At 39.5% G+C, this 24,878-nt stretch overlaps 3 protein-coding genes across 4 annotated transcripts; 1 reads left to right on the plus strand and 2 right to left on the minus strand.

The window, feature by feature from the left end:
* Window positions 1-606: 606 nt before the first annotated feature.
* LOC131322551 (YTH domain-containing protein ECT4-like) lies at window positions 607-6,669 on the minus strand. 2 transcript variants are annotated; one of them, XR_009198887.1, is made up of 9 exons: window positions 6,397-6,669; window positions 4,826-4,886; window positions 4,548-4,692; window positions 4,382-4,455; window positions 3,824-4,303; window positions 2,952-3,485; window positions 2,557-2,769; window positions 1,043-1,675; window positions 607-1,011 (listed from the first exon to the last, which is right to left on the minus strand). XR_009198887.1 is itself a non-coding variant. In XM_058353912.1 (8 exons), exons 2-8 carry the CDS (start codon window positions 4,868-4,870, stop codon window positions 1,094-1,096), a joined length of 2,073 nt encoding a protein of 690 aa, XP_058209895.1. In that variant the 5' UTR covers window positions 4,871-4,886; window positions 6,397-6,669; the 3' UTR covers window positions 607-1,093. The 2 variants fall into 2 exon arrangements, 1 of the variants encoding a protein (XP_058209895.1); XM_058353912.1 differs by having other exon boundaries at window positions 607-1,675.
* Window positions 6,670-10,034: 3,365 nt separating this feature from the next.
* LOC131321682 (DEAD-box ATP-dependent RNA helicase 40) lies at window positions 10,035-17,879 on the minus strand. The gene is made up of 9 exons (XM_058352571.1): window positions 17,607-17,879; window positions 14,520-15,719; window positions 13,952-14,177; window positions 13,609-13,677; window positions 12,760-13,029; window positions 12,304-12,654; window positions 11,769-12,046; window positions 10,393-11,570; window positions 10,035-10,304 (listed from the first exon to the last, which is right to left on the minus strand). Exons 2-8 carry the CDS (start codon window positions 15,704-15,706, stop codon window positions 10,394-10,396), a joined length of 3,558 nt encoding a protein of 1,185 aa, XP_058208554.1. The 5' UTR covers window positions 15,707-15,719; window positions 17,607-17,879; the 3' UTR covers window positions 10,035-10,304; window position 10,393.
* Window positions 17,880-19,605: 1,726 nt separating this feature from the next.
* On the plus strand, window positions 19,606-24,268 carry LOC131323491 (uncharacterized). The gene is made up of 6 exons (XM_058355312.1): window positions 19,606-19,929; window positions 21,549-21,930; window positions 22,809-23,005; window positions 23,122-23,263; window positions 23,362-23,521; window positions 23,892-24,268. Exons 1-6 carry the CDS (start codon window positions 19,856-19,858, stop codon window positions 23,915-23,917), a joined length of 981 nt encoding a protein of 326 aa, XP_058211295.1. The 5' UTR covers window positions 19,606-19,855; the 3' UTR covers window positions 23,918-24,268.
* Window positions 24,269-24,878: the final 610 nt, after the last annotated feature.

Raw genomic sequence — 24,878 nt, forward strand, 5'->3', positions numbered from 1 at the left:
AATAAATCTCTAACACTTTATTGTACAGCAAAAAAAAAAAACCTAGAACCTGCATTTTCAAAAAATAAAACAATAACTCGGTGCAACACTAGATGTTAGTAACTTAGTGCGCGTGATCCGAGATAGCCATCTTAACAATCATTGGCCCAATTATAATCTTCCAAATCATCCATTGCCTTTGCCTGAACAAAATTTAGAGTTCTTTTTTTTTGAACAAACATGCTCATAGTAGCTGAGATCGACTACTCGAATTGTATAGTACGTATAATATAATCCGTATCTTAAAAACTTAATCAAGTCCTTTAACTCTACTAAAAAACAAACATATGGATTAGCAGGCAAGGAAGATTTGAACCCCCGACAGTACATAATAGATAAACCAAGTCCTTCAACTCTTATCACTTGAGCTAGACTTGGAGTTCACCTTTGCATAGTAAAGGAATCTTCTACAAAAAATACTCTTCACTCCGTACCAATAATGCACCAAATGCCTATGCTTTTTTTCTGAGTAGGTTCACAACAGAGAAAAAGATACTCCACTCCACTAGGCAAGGAAAAAGGAAACGCAAACCATATGTGTATCTTTAAACATTGGAGGAAAGTAGAAAAAAGGGAGAAAGGAAAGGATTTGACACACTGTATTCCTGTTAAATCAGCCAAACACCTCCATAATCCCCCATAAAAAAAGACACAAGACATTAGAAACAGCTGAACATACAGCAGACCAACCCAAAGAAGGGCTGTAAAAAGGAAAAACAAATAGAGGAACTAACTATATTACTCTATCCATCCCATGATCTTTCTTTTTTGAAACCGTGTCGTTTTGATTACCAAAACAAAAAGCACTTCCATACATAACGTTATGATCTTTGTCACACCAATTTAAAGGGTCTTCCAATTGGTGCGAAAAAAGTCAAAAAAATTATGCAAAAAAGTACTTTTGTTTTCTGATTCGCAAAACAAAACGATTCTCAAGAAAGAACTAAATAATTGAACGGAGGGAGTAAAACACTTGACCTAACAAGAGTACACATTCTTTTACTAGTAAGGAACAAGAACCAACACATTCGAACACTAAGATACCATTCCATCATCAACGATGAGTTTCGCTTTTCGTAAAATCTGCTTCATGGTGCAGTGGTTTAGGAGGATCGATTGGGATAGTCCCAACTGTTAAGAAACCAGATGAGTTGCCATTGTTGACTCTGACAGGCATCGAGCCGACTGTGAGTGTGTCAACGGCCTTGGTATCTCCTACTGTAGCCACATTAGATGCAGCTTCTGCTTTAGATACAGCCTCTTTTCGGTTGATTGTGAGTGAACCAATCTTCACTGAAGATGCATAATCCTCTTTTGGTTCATCCACAATGCGCTCACAATTTCCCTTAGCAATACTTAGGCTGCTGGCATCAGAATCCGAGCTATTAAGTTCACTAGGCTTGGTAGTTTTCTGCTCTTCTCCAGAAGTCATGTCAAACAGAAAATTGTGCTTCCGGGGGGGATCCAATGCAGGAATAAGGAATGAACTTCCGTAGCCTTTGACCAGTAACCGAGTTTTCTCCTCCCGCATGATCTTTTGTCGATTTTCATAGTACATGAAATCATCAAGTAAAGATGTCTTCCATTTGTAGTTTTTGAAAATTTTAAGCATCTCGATACCTTGTTTATACCTTATCTGCACATAAACAGGGATTGTCAAAAGCTTTACAAGCAGAGCCAAAATGTGCTACCTCGTAGACATTGATATCATAAAATTGCCAAGTGAACAAAAAGATCAAAGCGGATTGCAGAGTATGAGCACATTGTTTATTATGTAGATATTGATACCATCTGAAATAAGAACTAAAAACAAGGACACCAAATAACATCAGAATGCACGGTGGAGAAAATGGCTTCAAGAACCCATTTGGAGGCCAAAATGCAAATTGGTTATTCGAGGAGAAAATAGTGAGGAAGAAAGAGAGAAACACCAGAAAAGGAGAAAAATGAACACATAGACCAGCTGTAGACCATCTAAACAACCTCTTGAATATCTAATCTAAACACTTTCAGTTCAAGCCAAAGACCAAGGCAATAAGGAGTATTGGCCAAATTGAAGGAGCTAACATCAAAACTTGGCATGACATCTCAAAACCATTACAAACGTGACTTGTAATGGATCCGCAGATAATTCGCTGCCCACACTGTGGGTGGGGAAAGAACTGCAGCCAAGCAAAACTGACTGCAGTAGGTCGCTGCTTGGGTGAAGTAAAATATCAATTCGGACACTTTTTGAAGATCTTTACTGATCTATTAAATTGGTGCTTTTGTATGTACTAGTTTCCGGCACACTCCATGTTATTCTGGTATCAATTCTTCTCTCTTTGTATTTTTCAACAACCTTGATAATCTGACACAACTCTAAGTTTGTGTATTGAACAAAATGCATTCCACCAAAATCAAGAAACAAAACAATGGCATAAAACAAGAAACTTTAAGGATACAGATTCGCAGGCAGGACCGAGTTAAGGTGCATGATTGGAATGTGAAAAGTATCAGGTATCAATCTAAGCATACCTCTTGTGTATCTCTGCTATTAGTTACAGGCTTATTCTCATTGTTCTCTAAAATGATGTGCCGAAAGTTGGGATTAGATACATCTTTTATAAAGTGCCACTTCACAGGGAAGCTTCCAATCCATTTATCTTGCTGCCAGAAATCCATATCCTTGTGGAAGTCAACGGGGCCAGTCATCTCTGCAACACCACAGAATTGGCCACTTGCATTAACCTGCATCCAGAAGATAACAATAAAAAAATACTTAAGACCTACCAGAGTGAAAAAGGCAAGTGAATGAAATACTGAAATGCGAATATCTTTCAAACGATGATTGCTGTCTAACAAGCAAGCTTGTGGAATACTATAGTTCAGAAGGAAATACAGTAATACAGAATTAATGGAATGTGGCTTACAGAAAAGAACAGGAAGATAGGACAGCCTCTTTTCTCTCCAGCAGCTATTCTACAGGCATCTTCATATGCACTCTGCAGCTTCTTGTTTCCGTTTGGGGTCGATGACCAAACACTGTATTTAATACCCTTGTGCACATCATCCTCACTGTATGATTTGATTACAAAGAACTTTGCGTTCATGTAATCTATTGGAAAATCATCCCTGTTATGTTGATCAGTATAAATAATGATGTTCCCTTGTGCATCGCTCTCTCCAGCTCTGGTTGTGTAGGCTTTAACAGCGAAATGATTTTTGGATTGGTTGCTTCTAGGGCCTTGATTTTGTTCAGTCGATCCATCTGGACTTCCATTTACGTCATTTGAAACTCTGCCATGGTAGGACTTGGACCGACTCTTTTCCATTGAAGTCTGGCCATTAGCACTTGATCCGAATTTAGACAAGCCAGTACTGGAAGACAATGCCATTTTTATTTGGCCACGTCGGAATGAAGTCTTCCCGTGTGAAATGTTATCTACAGCTTGAGCACCTCTACCCTGTAAATGCAAAATTTGGAGAAAAACCCTAAGAAAATGATTTTAACAGCTGTGCTACATGGTTCAGAAAAAAAAAAAAAACCAACCATTGTAAACCTGAAGGACGTAATATATCTGACGAGAGGGGCTTTAAAATTATGTCAGCCTGAATGAAGTAACAAACCAAGACTACAATGCTCAAAGTCACTAATGATCCAACAATGTGTCCACTGCCCAGCATACCGCAGGCCTCTGGAATGAATCTTGATACCCAACAGCACATGGAAGTACAACTTCTAAGCTTAATCATGTAGAAAAAATATTTTCCTGATTTTAACTGAAATATAGGACTCACGTACCTGGAGCACGTGTGACGATGGCGAACTGGAAAAACTACCAGATATAAAGCCTCCCTGTGCTGCAGGAAGCTTACTTGGTCCAACATTAGCTTTAGGGCCTTCTGATACCCTAGCAGAGGAACGTGTCTGATTTGAAGCAGGCCTTGGTACTGTTAGTAAATTTGCAGGTGTGGAAGGCACTTTATTCTTCAGTCCTTGCCCATCAACACTTTTTTCACTAAAGGAACCAGTGTCTAAGGGTGCTGCTCCATTACTTGAGATGATCTCTGGCTCAGATTGAAATACCATGGGGTAGTAAGCAGGAGAATACATGGGGATTTCATAAGACGGGATGGTGTAATACTGTTGTGAGCCTATAAATGGGTCATCAACTCCTAGCATAGCACCAGGAATGTAAGGGTAGCAAGGGTTATATGAAGACTCTGCATATCCGTAGCTAGGTGAATAATATACATATGGCAAACTTTCAGTTTCCGCACCCTGAAGAAGGAAAAAAAATGAACATTTACAAATACAGCAAATGAAATGATCAAAATCTAGAGAGAGAGAGATAAAAACCGAGTACTGAACTTCTTGACCATCCAGACCAAAAAACCTATGGTGGTCATCCCAATAGCCGGGTGATTCAAATCCTGATGTATCACATTAAAGTAAAACATGATTAAGGCAACAAAAATACTATATCATCATCCTAATCGAAAATATCATAGAGTATCATATATACCTGTACAGATATACCCATAGTTAGTGGCAGTAGGGTAATACAAGCCCGGTTCAACTACAAACTCTGGGCCTCCTTCGCTATACATGGTGGGAAATGATTCAAGAGGTGGACTTGCTAAACGAGGGTTTGACTCGGTGCCTTGAATCTAAAAGACAAGGTATTCGATGTGATTACAGTCTACTATCAAAGTATCACAGATACACACAACATAAACTTGGCAAAACAGTTCAAAATAAGGAATGATGCAATTGAAAGAGAAGCGATTGTTGAAGAATTACCAGATATGCTTCTCTATTTCTACCAGAAATTCTGTACATTCCCATTCCACTACTGCCGCCACTGCCAAACAGAGGTGGTATTGTATAAGCAAAAAAAACTCCAAATATATAATCATTAGTTGAAGTTAAAGTTTCACATCAGAGAAATGCTGACTGCATGAAATTCTCTTCAATCCTCAATATCATTAGCCCAGATTAAAATCAAAGACGATTCATATAACAGCAAACTAAAACAAGAGGAACCTCATTTTCAAATGCCAGGATAAACGCTTATTCATATTCAAAGGATACCCATATGGTAGTTTCACATGTATTATACAAAATTACCAATACCGCATAAAGGAAAAAAAAACAAGCGTACACAATGAATAAGCACCGAATATCTACTATTTCAAAGGAGAATATCAACCCCACCCAAAAATCATGAATCCCCTCAGGCAAGTTCCAGAAAATGCTCCAAAAAATAAGCAATTGTTAACGGTATTCTCCGCCTTCGATCTTTGAAACCAACTATTTGAAAATGTAAACAAATTACCATTCCCTAATTAACCACCATCCATAGAATTTCATGAAACTAACAATCAAAAGAAAATGATTGGAAACAGATTAGGTTCCAAATGTTCTCACTCCCGAGTAAGTTGCGACGAAGAGAGAAAGGAAATGATATGATAGAGGAAGGTATAGCATTCACATATCTAAGGATTAAGATATGTGATGTCATATATCTTCCAAAGTTCTAATAGACGACACGTCGACATCTTGTCAGATAATCCCGCCTACAAGAATCAGAAAGGAAACAAAAATCCGGCCAAACTCATCCCCCAGCATCAAGCATATCACTCAAATGTCTAACACTCAAACTTCTTAACTTGCAAAAGATAGATGAAATGTCAATAGCATAACCAAACTACAATTTCCCTGCTGAAATGGCGCAACCACGTAGAACTCCGATAGTCCTTTTTTTTTTCCTTTTCGAAAACTCAGGTGTCCTAGGCCACCTTATGTGCATACCAACTAATCTTGGGGAACCAACCCAACCATCCACAAGCAAGGAGCCCGATTAAAGCTGGGGCAAAGGCAGTAAACGAATCGAGCAGCTTGCGAGCTCGGCTGGGCTAGGCTCGTTTAGTAAACGAGCTCGAGCTCAAGCTCGGCTCAGCTCATTCTACAAAAGCTCGGCTCGATTAAAGAGGCTCGAGCCCAAGCTCAAGCTTGACAAAGCTCGGCTCGTCTCGTTTACACCCCTAGGCAAAGCCCATAAAACTCCCATAGTTACTCAACAAACTTGAAATTAGGACTCAGAAATCTATTAACAACAAATAAGAATAACATACCGCTCACAGTAATTACCATCTAATACTCCAGAAACGTCAGGTCACTAAACTACATAGATAAGTATACATGGCTTATGTATACAAATAAATAAAAGACTACATGCATCTATCCAAAAACTCGTTATCATTTGAAAACTATTATGAGCGCATTTGAAATTCAAGTAAAAAAAAGTAAAATGAAGTATGAAACATTTCTAAATACTCCAATAAGTGAAAGCGGAATATTGTGAGGATTACCCAGAAAGAGGTAATTCAAACCATGCTTGACCTAGTAAGCCCTTTGAGATCAACAAGGAGAAGTTAGAGATAGAGTGGAGGGTTTTGCATAGAGAGGAGGGTTTTATGCAACATCTCGTTCGTCAAAGCGGACACGGCTAAGAAACCCTAACCCAAATAAGCCAAAGTAGACATTGGAGAGAGAGAACAGAGAGACTCTTGAAAAGTAGTAGCAGGCCTTCTTGGTGGGAAAAATGAGAGAGAAAAGAGAGACGCGGAGAGAGAGAGAGAGAAAGAGAGATTCGCTGCGACGCTCACGAGATATGCAATTTGTGGTACTACTATCTTTTACGTGAATTTCCCGAATTACCCACATTCGGACAGCGATTGTTCCCCAAGAAAGTACACGTGTCGCCACCTTGTCAATGTTCATTTTTTAGAGGAGGTTTCAAGAATGGAGAAAATTTTCAAGGGCAAATTTCACTGACCTACCCTGAGGTTTCTGACATGAACAGAAACCTAAACCTACCCTGAGGTTTCTGAAATAACACTGCCCTCCCCTCCTTTACCTGAAAATACCAAGGGACCCCCCTCTCCGTTAATTGAACGTTAAAAACGGATGGAAAAGATTATTTCTCTCTCCACCCACTACTAAAACTAAACTAAACTCCCAACCAAACAAAACCGATGTCATTGTACTATATTTTTTACAATACCTATACTACCCTCACCAAACTCTTTACCCCTCTTATTTATAAAATATAAAATACAAAAATCATTACACTTTGTACCCGTTTCACTTTGAGATTTTGTCCTTATTTAAAAGGTTTTACATTTGCTAATTTTCTATCAAACTTTTTTGAATTATTCGTTCGTCTCGATAAGAGGAATTGAAAAAGTAAAAAATTAAGACTTTTACCAAATATTTTGAGAAATTCAATATTTTGGATAAAAGTAACAATTTTATATTCTTTTGATTCCTCTCGTTGAGACAAACCAATGATCCACAAAAATTAACACAAAACTAGTAAATACAAAAAAAATTCAAATATGGACAAAAATAAAAAAGCCTAAAAATCCCACAAACAGGTCCGCATGAAAAAAATTCGAATATGAACAAAAACTAAAAAGCCTAAAAATTTCACAAACAAATCCCGTAAAAACCAAAAAACAAACTATTGGCAATGGAGGGTACGGGCTTGTTAGTGGGATTTTTAGGCTTTTTGATTTTTACGGGGTTTGTTTGTAGGATTTTTAGGCTTTTTGATTTTTGTTCATATTTGAATTTTTTCGTATTTGCAAGTTTTGCGTTAAATTTTTGTGGATTATTGGCTTATCTCAACAAGAGGAATTAAAATAGTACAAAATTATTATTTTTACCCAAAATATTGAATTTCTCAAAATATTTGAAAAAAATCTTAATTTTTTACTTTTTCAATTTCTCTTATCAAGACGAACTAATAATTCACAAAAATTTGATAGAAGATTAACAAATGTGAATCCTTTTAAATAAGGACAAAATCTCAAAATGAAACGAGTACAAAGTGTAGTGATTTTTGTATTTTATATTTTATAAATAAGAGGGGTAAAGAGTTTGGTGAGGGTAGTATAGGTATTGTAAAAAATATAGTACAATAACATCGGTTTTGTTTGGTTGGGAGTTTAGTTTAGTTTTAGTAGTGGGTGGAGAGAGAAATAACCTTTTCCATCCGTTTTTAACGTCCAATTAAAGGAGAGGGGGTCCCTTGATATTTTCAGGTAAAGGAGGGGAGGGCAGTGTTATTTCAGAAACCTCAGGGGAGGTTTCTGTTCGTGTCAGAAACCTTAGGAGAGGTCAGTGAAATTTGCCCAATTTTCAATGTTCCATAAGAACTGGGGGTTGGTGTTGTCTCTCAAAAGGACAGCACCATACTGTCTCGCGCGAGCGGGGTCTGCTCCGGTCTCGTTCTGATAATCGGAAACGTTCACTTCGTAGAGCTCGTTGAATAGAATAACTATGTGCCTAATCGAAACATTTTTGTCTTGAAAAAATAGATTTGAAACACTAGATCAAATCCACTGGAACTTATTATTGTCAAGTTATATGTGTTCCGATCAGACGCTCAATGATATCCAATACAGTTGATTTTTTGTACAGTTGTTCTACTCGACAAGCTCTACGAAGTGGACGTTTTTTATCATCAGAAGGAGACCAGAGCAGACCTCGCTCGCGCCCGAGACAGCCCGGTGCTAGCACCAACCCCCCAGTTCCTTGAATTAAAATAAAGTTGACCTGTTTATGAGACATTGGGTAGAAAGTTCATATGCCATTTTGAAAATTGATTTTGGAATTATAAAAGTAGTTGTCACTTTTGTTCACAAAAGGACCCTGATTCTCAATAGTAGTAGTAGATGTTAAACAAGGTGCATCTGTACTTTTCACAGACTTTTTTCTCTGGATACTTTATTGATGTTATCAATTTATTAGGTCCTTTATATTTTTAATGACTTTTTTTGAATTTTTAAAGCCTGCTTCGGTTGATTTGTAGTTTTCATCAAAATTGTTGACCGGTATGAACTAAAGATTATACGTTAAATAACATTAGTAAAGCCAAATAAACTTGCGATAATATATAATAATTTGAAAGTTCCATAATCCATTCCTTTTTGTTTCCTACATAATACATGGGCCTCTATCTATTATTTCCTACCCAATGTGAATAAGGTTTGGTTAAGTCATCTTTCACCGCATTTGTTGAAAGTGCATTACTAATATGTTTCTTTTGATGGTGCATTAATAATAACAATAAATTACCATGATTATTCAAATTGCTGTTTGGACGTTATAATCTTCTATACAATAAGTCATCGTCTTGAACTATGATTGATAATCTCATTCTCATTGTGACATTAATTTCTCTAATTGATAGATAATCACATCAATTATGATAACCCTAGGCTTCTTTTTTTTGGGTTAAGTAATACTCCGGACTTGTTCATCGTGGTACTGTAATGGTTAGGACCTTTGGTTGTAGAGACTAGGTGAAATCCAACAGTTCTGGCCTCGTAACGATTCTCACTTTTGTGAATTCTTCACGCACAAGAATGGATTATCCATATATGTTTTCCTCAAAGATAATAAAGGATGGTACATCATGAGAGATTTCTGCCTTGAATTAATTAGAGTAAAATCCATCATCGACTAGTGTCTTCTTCAATCTTGTACTAGTAAAATTTAAAATCCAATCCCACATCTGTGGAGTGGTTAATCAAAATGGTAAATATGGTAGTATCAAAGAACAACAATAGAGACTCAGGTGTTGGTAGAATAATTTTTTGTCTGTGCCTTTATCTTGACTTGTGAATAGAATCAGACAGTTTCCCACGGCACTCAAAAGAATAGCATCCAGAAAACACAAAAAAACAAAAAAACCATATCTAATGGAGGAGAAAGAAGGAATCGCAGTATAACAAATCAATTTCTTTGCTTTCCTCTCACTTTAAGCTTTGTTCTCTTTTATTAGTTGTCCCTTACTTTCAAATCAAAGTATCATCATCAACCCCTCAAGAACGGGGGTCAACGTAGAATTTAATCAGCATAAGAGCTTCTTCACAATCATCATCAGATTTTATATGCTTTGATGTGAAAAGGGAAAACAAGAAGAATCAAGCCAACCAAGTTTCAAAGTAGTAATTCTATTTCGAATAATAGCAAGTCCACAAATCAAAATTTCCAAGTAAAATGTCATAACAACACACTACCTTGAATAACGATAGAACAACCTCCCATCACTTAAAATTCCAATCACCAAGACGATACAGGAAAAAGAAAAAAATCTACCCCGTCGACGAAAAAGAAAGAAATGCACTAAGCAAAAATAACAGTCGTCCCATGGGTGCCGTTCATCTCCTGCAACATCATCAATCATCTCACCTAGGCATCCCAACACCTGTCATCAGAAAAGTTAGTTAACTGAACGACTAGATCAAATAAAACGGTTATAATCCGTATAAAACAAAATTCCTTCTGCTTTGTACCTTAAGATTCAGCAACTGGATTGTTGCCTAGGTCAGCAGCCACAGCCTCTGGGTGTCCTGTCTCAACATTCTCAATAACGGGTAACTGGGACGAAGGCTCGCCGCCAGAAAATGCATCGCCTTTTGTGCCTCCTGGGGACATGGCAGACATCTTGGATGCTTCAGGAGGAGCTGCCCCAAATTCTGGGACTGAGGGTTCCATCTGATCAAATTTTGACTTGCGGGGGGGCCTCCTCTCACGTCTTTCATAGCTGCGGCTTCTGCTACGGCTTCGGCTGTAGCTGCGTCTGGGGCTGCGGCTGCGGGACCAGCTGCGGCTCCTGCTCCTGCTCCGGCTCCAACTTCGGCTTCGGCTCCGGCTCCGGCTCCGGCTATAACCCCATGTTCGAACTCTTTCGGGACTAGGGCTATAACTTCTTCCTCTCCCCCGGTTTGCAACATCTCTTCTGCTGTCAAATGGTCCCCTCCCTCTGCCGCGGCCCCTCCCACGCCCATCCATATTGTTGTATCTATCGTGTGGGCCTCCTCGTTCATTCCTATCCCAACCAACCTGACCCCCGCTCGCCCCACCAAAGCCGCCATCCCTCATTCCCCCACGACCACCAAAGCCGCCTTCCCTCATTCCCCCACGACCACCAAAGCTGCCGTCCCTCATTCCACCGCGACCACCGTCCCTCATTCCACCGCGACCACCAAAGCCACCATCCCTCATTCCACCGCGACCACCAAAACCCCCATCCCTCATTCCACCGCGACCGCCAAAGCCTCCATCCCTCCCCCCACCACGGCCGCCAAAGCCGCCATCCCTGCCATCACTAATTCCACCACGGCCACCGAAGCCATCCCTCATCCCGCCACGACCTCCAAAACCACCATCCCTTGTTCCACCACGACCGCCAGAATCCCAGCCTCTGTTATCCCCACCAGGAGAGTCGAAACGGTTGGGCCCACCACGATCCTTGACAAAATTAGGTGCACCGCGCAAAGCCATCTCGCGTACTTCTTGGGGCACCTGCTGGTTAGCCCCCTCAAGCACTTTTACCAGATCAGCTGCATACTTCCAGTCCTGGTCAGAGAAGAAGGTGTAAGCCACTCCGGTGGCCCCAGCCCTCCCGGTCCTTCCGATTCGGTGGACATAATCCTCCACACCTGTTGGAAAATCATAATTGATCACGACCCTGTAACATGACAATCAACAAGAAGTCAAAGAAAGTGGCATATAAATCAAGGTGAATGACACTAAATCCTCCAAGAAAACAACACACAACTTGCAAATTACGACAAACAAAACTGAGGTCATCTTCTAAAATATAAATCAATCTCTATTTATTTCAACAGGATCACCAATGGTAGACAAATGAAAAAGGAGGCCCGACCTTATATCTTTTATGTCAAGTCCTCGTGCAGCAACGTCAGTGGCAACTAAAATCGGGGACTTTCCCGAACGGAACTGATTCAGAACTGAATCCCTTTCAACCTGAGACTTGTCACCATGAATTGCGGCAGCACCAAAGTTACGTCCAATACTACGAGCAAGCTGGTCACACAACCTCTTTGTGGAACAGAATACAATGACTTTTGAACCCCGCTCTTGGGCCCTAAGAATCTGCTCCAAACGCCTTTCCTTCTCCATTTGAGGGACAACTTCAACATACTGCAGGGTCAAAAGAAATTTTCTCAAACCATGAAGGGACAGAAGAGTAGGAAACAGGCATTAACAAGATCCAAATGGCAGCAGATATTGAACACATAAGGAGCTCAACTTGAGGACCATATCGCTGTTCTGTGGCCACATCATGTAACTACCAAAAAGCTAACAAAAAATCTGGGACAAGCCATAACAATTTCCTCTTTTGGGGAAATCTAAGAAACAGTTGCTTCATTTGGAGTACCACAGAGATGATAATCTACCTGAGTGATAGATTTATTTGCGGCAAGCTCATCGACGCTGCCTATGTTCACCTGAACTGGATCAACAAGAAGATCACTTGCTATTTTCTTCACTTCCTTGGGCCAGGTCGCTGTATACATAAGAGTTTGTCGGCGGGGAGGAATCTCATTTACAATCTTACGGATTTGGGGTTCAAAACCCATGTCAAGCATTCGATCAGCTTCGTCAAGCACAAGAAGTGAAACTTGCCGAAACTCAATTCTCTTCATTTCAAGAATGTCATTTAGCCGACCAGGAGTTGCCACAACAATATCTACTCCTTGCTCCAGCTCTCTCAATTGAGGGCCCTTGGGTGCCCCACCGTACAAGCACTGAAACAAGAAGGCATCAAAATCATAAACCATGAATCCGTAGAAACAAATTAAAAATATAAATAATCAACCTAATATAAAGGGAAAACAGGTTCAAGGACTGACCGTGCAAGAGACCCTTGAAGATCTGCCAAACTTGATGGCCTCATCTTGTATTTGTGTGGCAAGCTCACGTGTTGGAGCTAAGACCAACACTGTTGGGCCATTCTGAGGATTGTTTCGACGGTGTCTTAGAAGCATGAAGGCTGGGATCAGATAGCCAAGCGTTTTCCCAGATCCTGTTTTGGCAATAGCCACTATGTCCTTATTGAGTATTGCAATTGGCCATGTTTGTGCCTGAATGGGGGTGGGAGAAGAGAACCCCGCAGAATGCAACTGAAAAAAAAAAGGGGTAAAAGAAGTTTATATAATCAAGGCTGAGAACAAGCAACATCGTACTGAAATTCCAATTAGTCGTTAAGAAATCCAAAATAAACCTCTGAATATGGAAATCCAAATTACTTTATCTTAAAAAGGAAAAAACAGCACAAAAAAAAAAAACTCATGGGTATGTGGTTGCTTACTGAAGCAACTCAAGGCAACAAAAGGTAGCAATTAAGACATATGAGGCGGAACCAATAGGGTAGAAATCCCAGTCACACAAGTGTGATATGGATCCAGGGCGACCCACCCTTCTGGAAGATGCCAAAGGCAGGATCCAACTGTCCATTTTGCAGCCTCCAAAAGACTGAATAGCACGTAAGAAAGCGCATAGCAGTGCAGCGTACGACATATGCTCCTTCTCTGGAGCAGATATCGCACCTGCGTTAAATGAGAAGTGGCAAATAAGATTAAAGCGTAGAGGGCAAAAACATGATTACACAAAGAAAGAATGGAAAGGATTACCTATTTACCATCTAATCACGAAGACTACAAAGCATAACAACATTCTGGACAGTTGAGAAAAAAACTTACCTCCCTCAGTATCTCCACAGGAAAGCCAGTCTCTTCAAACGTCATAAATGGAGCCGGAACATCACCACCCTATGCAATTTATTTCAAAATTAAAATCCAAAGCAGTCTCAAAATGATTGAACACATTGATCGTCGGGGATACAGATATGCAAGACCATGAACATTGGTAGCGCATCTTGGATGTCCAAGCACTTGGCAATGTAAAAATATTCAAAGACCCGTCATATTTAGACAACAAGATGATAAACAATATTTGACAGGAATATGTATACAAAAGTTCACAGCAATAAGTCAATATGCATCTCATCAAGAACACACTCAGAGCACAAAAGTGGCTACAAACCGTTGCTGTAACTTCATGTTGTTGACGGTAGACTTCCACAGCCGAAAGATTAGTTACATCAGAAGGTTCCATAGTCATTAGAGGATGCCTCATCTGAGTCAGACCTGGAAATGCTGGCCCCATTGCATGACCAATCATGTTCTGCAGGTTAGATCCTGCTACCGAGTTCAGTCCAGAAAAAACAGGGGTGATATTTTGCGCTGGACCACCAGTAACCCTTGTGTCCTATCAGAAAGTAGCAACAGTATCAGCAAACATCAATTATTAAGCACTATGCTTGTGAGGAAACAGGAAGAGAAATCAGGATTGCATATTCATGTTCTCAACGGAGGCAACCAATTGTTGTTTGTGGAATACATAGAAGATTTCAAGATGATAAATTACTAATACTTCAGAATGCCAAATCACAACTAAACAATGGCAGGAGAAGTCATTGACAGAGACTTGAACTTAATCTCTTTATTAAGGGAACGTGGGCTACGCCCTTGTTGTCTACCAGAGAAATTTTTTTTGGCAAAAACAAAAGCACCAATGAACATAACTAGCACTTGCCTGTTGATTTCTTGATATGGGTATTGCAGCAAGCTTTGGCTGCTGGGGAACCATAGCAGGAACATCATTGCTATTACTGAAATAATACTCATTCCCAGCTCTTCTTGGCTCTTCAAAACCCGCCTTCGAATTGACAGGGGGCACACTGGGTTGTTGACTATACATCATTGCAGGGTCCAGCTGATTTTGAAACCTGGGACCATGCTGCTGATGCACTACATTACCACCACTTTGCAGCATTGGACCCAAAGAGCCAGTTGGTTGAATGTTGACAGATGATCTACTGAACTGTTGTGCATGACTAGGCTGAACACCCATCTGTTGCATCTGAACAGAATCAGTCCCTGAAGGAAGAGCTTGAACTGATGACCCACTGAGTTGTTGAAACTGTGGCTGGACAAACCCAAATTGCTTCCCTTGTGGAGAATCAGCATCATCTCTGCGTTGGGGCCCCGCTTTCTGCTCTTGCTGATAGGGAAACGTATGCCCCTGCATACTATTCTGAGTCGGCTGCTGTGAACTTTGTTGCCCCTGAGGAAGGATGGTCTGCGGGTATGCCATGTACTGCATTTGTGGATGTGTAAATTGATGCCCTTGAGGTGGCCCAATTTGAGATCCTTGATACAATGGCATTTGCTGCCCTGGAAGCTGCTGCATCGACTGTTGCTGCATTTGCTGCACTGACTGCTGAGACATTTGCTGTCCTGACTGCAACAACGCCTGCTGATTAGGTGATTGTATAGTTTGTTGCCCAATGTGTTGTGGTGTTAAATGTCCCTGCTGTTGCATGCCATGTCCAAACTGTGATCCCTGTTGTTGCCCAGGTTGGGGAAATTGTGAGCTATGCAGTAGATTAACTTGGGACATCATTTGTGGATGTTGTTGTGATAAGTTAGTTTGTTGTCCCAGCTCTTGTGGGGTATGTGTTGTTTGCTGCCCCGGCTGGGTCACAACGCCATTCAATTGCATCCGAGGCCCTGGAATATTAGCTAGCTTAGGTGAAGCTGATGGAGGGAGGCCTTGTGGCACTGGAGGAGGCAAAGAGGATGGCTTTTCATACTGAGTCATGCCTGTTTCTTGATTCCAGTAATACAAAATCCCAGTGCTTCCATCAATTAATCCCTTCCAGGGCTGTGGTAGACTAGGATCATCGGGCGCATATCGGGGACCAAGGGAAGCAGCTGTTGCTTCTGGAGTTGCCATGCTTATATTTACCCTACAGCCAAGTAAATGTGAAAGAACTGATAACAATATCAACAAAATGACACGATTTGAATATTCTCTGGTATAAGACGTAAATCCACAATGTATGCTTATCAAAATAGGAAAAAAACAGACTAAAAACCAGGCCATCCAAAACCCATAATGGTAGGGACTGGGACAAGAAGAAAGAAAGTGCGTGATGAAATAAAGTCCATGAATCCCTGTGAAGAAAAGAGGGCGTCTTCTAGGGACCAAGGGAAGTAGGTCCCAGGTCTGGAAGTTTAAGGATGACAATTTCACAGGAAAGCGGAGGCTACCCAAACCAATCCACCCCAATGGCTGTGCTTTTTCTAAACCTGCTCTACCCATGGGGCGGTTTTGGTTTTAAAATCGAAATATCCGGTCAGTTTTGATCTGGGTCTGGCATAAGGTAGTACCTGCACCGACGCAAACCAGAACAGACCTGAATAATACTCTAGGCTTCTAATAACCAAACACTTAAAAGCATATATACATACATGCATACACACTCAATGTTATGATTTCATTTTTCTAGTTCCCGTAGTATAAACCAAAGGTGACGGTGTTGTTCCCTAAGGAGGATGTTGTTGTGGATATTATTTTTTTGATCTCTCTTTGAGTATTTTGCATGTCTGTCCTTGATGTGGGTTAAAACATCTTGTGAAAGTCAAACTTTTAATTACTTTGCTTAATTATGTTGAGTGCTTTAATGATTGAATGGTTAATGGTAACTCCTTATGACGGGTCTTGAGTTTTAGCATATACTTTTTCCCTTTTTCTTTCTCTTCCATAATGAACTACTAACTTCACAGGCACAGGGCAGGTCTAGTAGAAACCAAACCCCGTACATTTAGGTTCAAGTTTGGAAGCAAGAAAACATATTTCATGTTTGAGTATTTGGAACCAAACTGACCCTTAGCCATCCCTACCAGAGTTGCCATGCTAACAGTTACCTACAGCCAACTGAGCCAAGTAAATCTAAAACTAAAAGTACTGATTCCAGATGAAAATATCAACAAAATGACAACAGCATTGCAAACTGTCCAATCAGAACCAAACTGACCCTTTTCCATTCCTACTAGAGTTGCCAATTGCCATGCTAAGATTTACCTACAGCCAAGCAAGTCGAAACCTAAATGTACAGAATCCAGATGAAAATATCAATGAAATGGAAACAGCATCACAGAATGTCTAATTATTCCATGGTAGAAGACAGAACCCATGCCATACACTTAAATCTAAACGGGAAAGTATCTGACCGCAATAGAACCAGACCATCCAAACACCTTACTGGAGGGGACAGGGAAGGGGGAGAAAATCGAGTGCCCGAGAAAACAAAGTCCATAAATACTCTCTGAATGAAAACCTTGACAACCTCATAACAACACAGAACAAACTGTGTAACCAAGTAATAAAATCAGAAGAATCCAACTATCTAACTATTTACGGTCCGATGCAAGAAAATCTCGATTAACCCCATAATGAATCCAGAAGACATAGGCCAACAAACAAGATTAACGCATTACAATCTAATCCCTCGTGACGGAAAATCAATTATTCCCCATGTTCCATCATCTGTTCTAACGGTACATATAATACCGTTACATAAATTTTAAAACTTCCCAAGGTTTCTTCACAAACGTAGACTCTACGAATACAGATGCGATGATGACAACTTCACCAGGAGAAAGGAGGTCAGGAGATCAACTCCTCATCCAAGGTGCTAATCTAGCTATTTTAACAATACTTACTTTCGCCGATAAAGAGAATAATACAACTTTACCGCTCAGAAAAGGGCTAAAATCAAAACAACTGCAAATAACACAACATCGGAGACCAATAACTGATTAGAATTAAAACTGGTGCGAAAACTTCTTACCTTGTGGGGTAAATCGAGCCACTCCGAAGCTACGACTTTTTCAGAAGATTGCGAACCCTAGCGCCCTGTGGGGTTATGTACCCTTCTGAAGCTCGTCGGGAAGAGAGAGAGAGAGAGAGAGAGAGAGAGAGAGAGAGAGACTTTTTCAGAAGATTGCGAACCCTAGCCCCCTATGGGGTTATGTACCCTTCTGAAGCTCGTCGGGAAGAGAGAGAGAGAGAGAGAGACACAACTGCAATGTCTTCCGAGGGTTTAGATGAATGTGTGTGTAGGAAAGGTTTCGACCCCAATTTGATGCTTAGGGTTCAGTAGAGAGAGTATTATATCCTGTAACGAGAGTACAGGCTCGTGCCATGTACCATCTGATATTTTTGTACCTTTCCTTAGATTCGTAGCTTGCGTTGCGTGTGCTAGACGGAGAAAAGACTGACTGCTGAGACATTGGCCAATGCTTAATTACTTTGTTAATTGACACAAAATCTATTTTTATTTTTTTGCATGACAAAAGAAAACTTCTTAGGTGAAATGGTTTTCCATAATAAGAGGGAAAATAAATAAACAGAGGGTATGTCAACCATATTAGAGATTTGTAACCACTCTCGTTTGCACGAAAGAATTGCATATTTTACTATAAAAAGAAGAACTTATAAAACGAGTACTTATTAGTAATTTACTATATGTCAAGTGATTTTAATGGCCCTATGTGATTAAGTTGGTATTGAGAGATTGTTGATCTTCTTGAATTAATCACCCTCATAGGCAATATGATATCAAATTATCAATCTCCATAATTGAATGACTTACTAAATACACTGTAATATCTTTGTCCATAATTTGTATTGCGGCTACTAACAAATTCTTACTATCAGCTTCTTGACATTTGGTGAAATTCTTTTTAGAGCGGTCTCAGTCTTTTTTCGATCGCATTTATATCAAAACACACTTTACTGGTATCGATCTCTGATTTTGCTGGCATTTTTAATGATATGGGTATTTTTTTTTAAAGTCAAAAGGTTTCTTTTTATATTTTGCTATAAATGACATTTTGCCAAGTCATATGATATTTATGTTTATCAACTTGAAACATTTTTGTGGCTCAATCTATGTAAGTATAATCACCTAAACCACAAAATACTTCTCTCTCCTTTTTTGTGTGCACCAGTCGTATGCATTTGCAAGGATGTAGAAAATTTAAAATCAAACCATATTTAAAAAGGCACTTAACTGCAACAGCAAACCTATTGCAACACCCGAGAAAAATTTATTAGGGAAAATCAAATATTCCAACCAGTAAAGGCAAAAAAGTAAATGACTAACTTAGAATAATGGTTAAACTCAAATCCAACTAAATGCATAAAAATAATCTAGACAACTTAGCCAAAAAACCCTAAAAGTTTATAAAGAACTCGAAAACATATTGCAACACCCGAGCCACAAGAAATTTCCATTTTCATCCATACTCGTTTATGCTAGGGATTTTGATTAATAACTAAGAGTAGGGAAAAATATAGAAAGTATCTCTAGACCTCCTTTTCACTTCTGCTCTCTAAATATCAAAATTGGAAACTCATTCTCCTAAATTGCACTTTGAAATCAACCTGCCAAACAACCAAATATTGGAAAGCATTAAATGGAAAAGCAAAAAAGAAGTATTCAAACAAGCCCTTTATTTAGTTTGATAAACGAAAAATTAAAACGAGTCCTTCATGGTTAATTTGAATTTTATGATAAATTATTAAATTTTGTAAAGTTGAATGTTAAATTTTACTGAAGTTATTGTAATGTAAAAATAGAATTCGAAGAAGTACTATTTGAGTCCCTTTACGTATATAGATGTCCGAACATAAAATCCAAATATAGTTGCGTTTAAAATTGATTAATACATGTAGATCCCGCGCGATTATAGTACAGATTATGAATGAATCAATGATGCCCTAATCAAGCCTTGGCGACACGCTTTTCTCATTACTTACTGTAGTTAGCACGGAGTCTGAACCGACATACCGATTTCGAATTACGCCCGTAATCCTAATCAACGTTGCATTACGCCCGTAATCGAGCCCCTAATCCTAATCAACGTTGCATGGAAACTCTTGGAACTTTCTCAACTCTTTCTCTTTCCCCCCCCTGCCCCCAAACTCCTCTCGTCCGAAAGCACCGCCAAATTTCCCACTCAAAGGCGTAACGCTAAAACCAGAGCGCCATTTCATATCGGTACCACTTGAACTGGCGCCCCAAGATACAGAGAAATGGCAGTCGAAACCGAGGCCGCAACCGCCCCGAACTTGGCGGCCCTTGCCGACACCGACATCAATTGGGACAGGTCTACTCCTTCATTCAATCTGATTTTTATTCATCCGTTATGTATATCTCAGACATTCGTGTGTGTGTATATATATCTGTTGGTTAACGTTGCTGCCTGTTTTTTTCCCGGTGTTTGTTGTTAATGTTCTGTATCTGCCGTTTATTTGATGATTTGGTTTAGTTGCTTAATTCTCTGCAATATGAGGTTACTGTTCGTGTCTTTCGATGTTTTTTTTCCTAGGACTTGATTCCAGATGTATGGACGAGGTTTTGAATAGCGGCTGTAGCTTAATGGCTGGATACGCTTCATGTACCGTTTTTTTTGCCTACCATTACACCCCGATATATAGGTGGCTTCAAGCTGATATTTGACCGCTATGACCACTTTAAGCATCTTCGGCCCTTACCCAAATTATTACTCACGTCTGAATAGAACTCTGAGCAAAAACTTTACTTGGTATGAAGTACTCCAATGGGAAAATCCAAATATAAATACAAATTTGAGTAGAAGCTTCATTAATGACATAGTTGTCAATTGTGAAGTGCCAAAATAAGGCCTTAAAAATTTTTTACTTACCAAAAAAAGAGTAAGGTCCAGTTCCTGTTGCGTATCATTTGATACTTCTACTACTGTTACCGTGGCTGCTACCGCCATTTAGATACCCATGATCAATTGCACGCTGTCTTCTTTCTTGTGTCACCATATCCATATTCCATACATCTAATTTAGATGCAGTTATCAATATAGGTGTGTGGTTATTTCCACCAAAGTAAGCAGTTATAAACAAACCTGAAAAATTGTTAAAAAGCTTTATTTTTGGTTTGATGTGCATTGCAAGAATTAAATAGATGATACCCATCATTCATGTGTTTGTTAAGCGACAATTCTTTGGATTGCTCTAGCCCCACTATTTTTATAATTCAAGTTTTAAGTAGTATACCTACATATACGTTTGAATTACAAAAGGTATATTGGTAAGCAGTGGTGAACTAATCAACTGGCCGTTAGTGTAGCTTTACGAGTTTTCTATGAAGCTTTCAGGGCCGAAAATGGGCATTCAAGGTTACCTCATGTCCGGTCGTGATCTTTGTGAAGCATGGCTATTAGAAAGGGAAGGTGTGCCGTTAACTCTTAAAGAATTAGTTTAAAACATAGAAGTAAATACAAGCATACATTTGACTCGTGTTTCCCTGCTAGTTATGACCAACTTATTACTTGAAATTGTTCTATAGTTTCCGGCTTCGAGGGTAGAAGTGAAATTTATCAAGCATTCAATAGTCTACAGAATTGTCGGTAGGGAGGGTTCCTTCATACCTTGTCATCTGAGGACTAGAAAATCTTACAATCTAACTAAAGCTTAACTGGTTTACAATGGTGTGACTGATTTTACCAATTGGATGTACTTTATTTACAAGGTATCGATGTCAGGCCGTTAAGACTTGTGGTTCATTTAACCAGATAAAATGATAAATAGTTGCAATTCCAGAATACCCACCCTGTTGGCATTTGTTTCGTGGGACCCTTCAATTATTAATAATTTTGATGTTGGCAGTATATAAGTTTGGCGATACCTGTGATTCGTACTTCTTGCGCTTGAAAGTGCAGATGGAGCTGACTAATGAATTGATCAATTTTAGGTTGGATAAGACTAGGTTTCATATGATTGGGGCCATTCTCTTCACTGCTCAGTCAGCTTTACTACATCCGACAGCTGTTGTAAAGACTAGAATGCAAGTAGATGGTTCTGGACTCTCTCATATGCGTGGCGTAACAGTATTCAAACAGATACTGAAAAATGATGGTATCCCGGGTATTTTTAGAGGATTTGGCACTTCTGCTGTTGGATCGTTACCAGGCAGGGTCCTGGCATTGACTTCACTAGAAGTGTCAAAAGACATGATGCTTAAGTACACCGAACGCCTAAATATGTCTGAAGCAACACGAGTTGGCATTGCAAATGGAGTGGCAGGCATGTTGTCGAATTTAGTTTCCTGCGCATACTTTGTGCCTTTGGAGGTGGTAGGTAAATTTTTCATTTCCAATATTCTTATATCTTATTATTTGATGCTAATTTTGTCCTTGTTATGTATGGTTACCTTTACTAGTCTGTCATCTCCTATGGGGCTGCAAAGTATTTTAACCATCATGATTATCGAATGGTGCAACAATGAAATCAAATAGTGATCATATGCTATTGTCTGCTTCAGTGCATTCTATTTTACTCATCAATGACTGATAGTTATCTGACAAATAAAGAGTGTCTGCACTAGGGTGAGTCTCAGTTGCATTTTGGTTATTCTTTATTTTCTTTTGCGATTTGGTACTCTAGGAGGAAAAATTCCAAAGACTGAAGAGGTATCTCATGAAACATGTCGTTATGACTTGTGTACTGGCTGCGGTAAACTGATAGTTGCTTTCAAGTAAATTCAACAGGAAGTCGGGAAAATTTCAAATTGCCACAGTTTAAATAGAAGAATTGTCCAAAGCGTTCAATGTCAGCTTCCCTTGGATTTTGACAGTTCCCACTCATATTCTCCTTTCTTTGTATTGGCTCTTAGGGTTGTGTTTCACTTTAGTCTTTCCTTTTTTGATGTTGTTTAGTTCATTCCTATGGCTTTCGGCCTCCAGGTTGAATATAGTTGTATAACTTGTATTAATTCTCCTCAATGTCTCCGGTTTTTCTTCTCTATATTTGCTAGAGATTAGTGCAAAATGAGATGATATGAGATCTGATGACATTTTCTTTTGCTATATAACTATATTCATCATACCTGAATCTACCTTAGGTGTGATGGTATAAAAAGAACAAGAATCTATATTTTCACTAAAGCGGTCTTCTCTCTAGAATTTTTTGTGGGATGAACTCTACTTAATGTTCTCGTGTGGGTGATTCTCAGACTTGCCAAAGGCTCATGGTACAAGGGCTTCCAGGGACTACTTTTTGCAACCGGCCATTTGATGTTGTACGTAAAGTGATAAAGGCCGAAGGATTTCGCGGGATGTATCGGGGATTTGGATTGACAGCTGTGACCCAATCTCCAGCATCTGCACTTTGGTGGGGTGCCTATGGTGCTGCCCAGCACATTATTTGGAGGTATATCTCCAATTCTCCAGTTCACTGAGACTTGACATATTTACAGATTTTGAGAAATCTTTGATGTAGTAATAAGGCTTTCTTTTTTTCTTTTTTTTTTCCCCTTACTTGTTTAGGAGCCTGGGTTATATAGACAATATGGAACAGAAACCATCCCATATGGAGATGGTGTCGGTGCAGGCTACAGCAGGAATGCTTGCTGGTGCTTGTTCCTCAGTTATTACCACTCCCCTGGATACTGTAAAAACACGGCTGCAGGTATGATAATCTGCCCCTTGTAAGTTTTGATTTGATCGTCTGTCATGCATATAACTGAAAAAAAAATAAAATCATTTGTGGATTTCTTAAAATTGAAGGTGATGGATGACTATGGTGTTGGAAGACCGTCGGTAGTTAAGACAACAAAAACACTCCTCAAGGAAGATGGATGGCGGGGCTTCTACAGAGGGTTTGGACCGCGCTTCTTAAATATGTCACTCTATGGAACTACAATGATAGTCACTTATGAACTGATAAGTATGTTTGACTTTCTTTATCTCTTATCTTGAAAATTTACATATCTAGTGTCTGAGACCGAGAAAATAGCCAAGTGAAATGAGTAGCTAATGGTGATCCAGAATTCGGCACATGGTTGGACATACCTCCACCGTGCAGTACATTTTTACCAAATATCAATGTATTAGCGGTCAATATGGTACAAAACTAATGCATTTCCTCCTGATTATGATAAAATTGTCTCAGAATTGTTGTTGTGCAATGTAATGCTTCGCAGGCTATCAGCTGTAGAGCTGCCCTTCTGTGGAGTAGAAATCCCACAGGCTATTTGCATTTTCTCTTTCTCATTCCTGCTGTTTATTTACGTCGTCTTTTTTATGCTCCCTGCCAGAGAGATTGTCTCTGAAGCAAGCTTGATAAACTGCAGCCAAGGAGGTGAATACCGGCTATCGTTTGGTAAACTCGTGCTTGGCGGAAGCGTATTGTGAAACTGCATATTCATTTGGTGATCATAGAGAGTCCTTCAGAGTTCAGAGGTCATATGGAAGCAGTGCCGGCGTAGTGTGATAGAACGGGGATTGTAACACTCTTTATGGTTTCCATCCTTGGTTTTCCTTCTCTCATAAATCTTTTATTGTTTCCATCCTTTGTGGTGGAGGCGGCTTTATTATTATGTCTTCCCACTTCTTTCTGTTGGAATCTTCACAAATTCTGCTAGTTTGTTTTCGTACTCCCAATTTTTCAGCGTTATAACATGAGGTTATTTCATTTCTAGCATCATTATGTAGTTCCATCCTCAGGGTATGATGGCCAGATTGATATGTTTCCTTTTAAGCCATTTTTTTCGCAACAGAATATACATATTGCCCGAGGGGTGTTTTGGCGGATCAAAAAAAAAAAAAAAAAAAAATTTTACATATTCTTTTGTAATTCATTCGATATCTTACAAGGATGGATACCTGAGACATTTTATGGAAAAAGTGCTCAATTAGACTCGAAAAGAATTGCTGATAGTGTTCACCATTTCTGTAAGTCGGTCGTCTAAGATTTTGTGTTTTACACAACGAAAATTCATTATACAATTATTTTTAACGAATAAATAAGTAAGCTCTTAAGAGTCTCAACGATCAATAACTTTAGAATCACAAACGTATTTGCACTAACAAATGCACAAATACTAACAATGATTGTGGCCTCCGCAACACACGCATTCCTTCTTCTTCCTCCTCCAAGTCCCCCACTTCCCATTTATTTTCTCCAACTCAAGGGGTGAGGAAAAAACCGTGGGACCGACCCGACCCGAGGGTCTCGAACGGGCTCGAACCACTACTTCAGTCGGGTGCAGTTTGATTTCCATAAAAACTGATTTTGGTTGGTT

The sequence above is a fragment of the Rhododendron vialii genome, chromosome 4a (assembly GCF_030253575.1).
Source record: "Rhododendron vialii isolate Sample 1 chromosome 4a, ASM3025357v1".
NCBI lineage: Eukaryota > Viridiplantae > Streptophyta > Magnoliopsida > Ericales > Ericaceae > Rhododendron > Rhododendron vialii.

Coding starts and splice junctions, on each gene's coding strand:
- LOC131322551 (XM_058353912.1), bottom strand. CDS start 4,870: ATGGGAATGTACAGAATTTCTGGTAGAAATAGAGAAGCATATCTG. Junction 3,486..3,823: donor CATCGTCACACGTGCTCCAG/GTACGTGAGTCC, acceptor TTGCATTTACAG/GGTAGAGGTGCTCAAGCTGT. Junction 2,770..2,951: donor CTATCTTCCTGTTCTTTTCT/GTAAGCCACATT, acceptor TTCTGGATGCAG/GTTAATGCAAGTGGCCAATT.
- LOC131321682 (XM_058352571.1), bottom strand. CDS start 15,706: ATGGCAACTCCAGAAGCAACAGCTGCTTCCCTTGGTCCCCGATATGCG. Junction 13,678..13,951: donor AACATGAAGTTACAGCAACG/GTTTGTAGCCAC, acceptor TAAATTGCATAG/GGTGGTGATGTTCCGGCTCC. Junction 11,571..11,768: donor CTTGACATAAAAGATATAAG/GTCGGGCCTCCT, acceptor GTCATGTTACAG/GGTCGTGATCAATTATGATT.
- LOC131323491 (XM_058355312.1), top strand. CDS start 19,856: ATGGCAGTCGAAACCGAGGCCGCAACCGCCCCGAACTTGGCGGCCCTT. Junction 21,931..22,808: donor ACTTTGTGCCTTTGGAGGTG/GTAGGTAAATTT, acceptor GGTGATTCTCAG/ACTTGCCAAAGGCTCATGGT. Junction 23,264..23,361: donor CTGTAAAAACACGGCTGCAG/GTATGATAATCT, acceptor TTAAAATTGAAG/GTGATGGATGACTATGGTGT.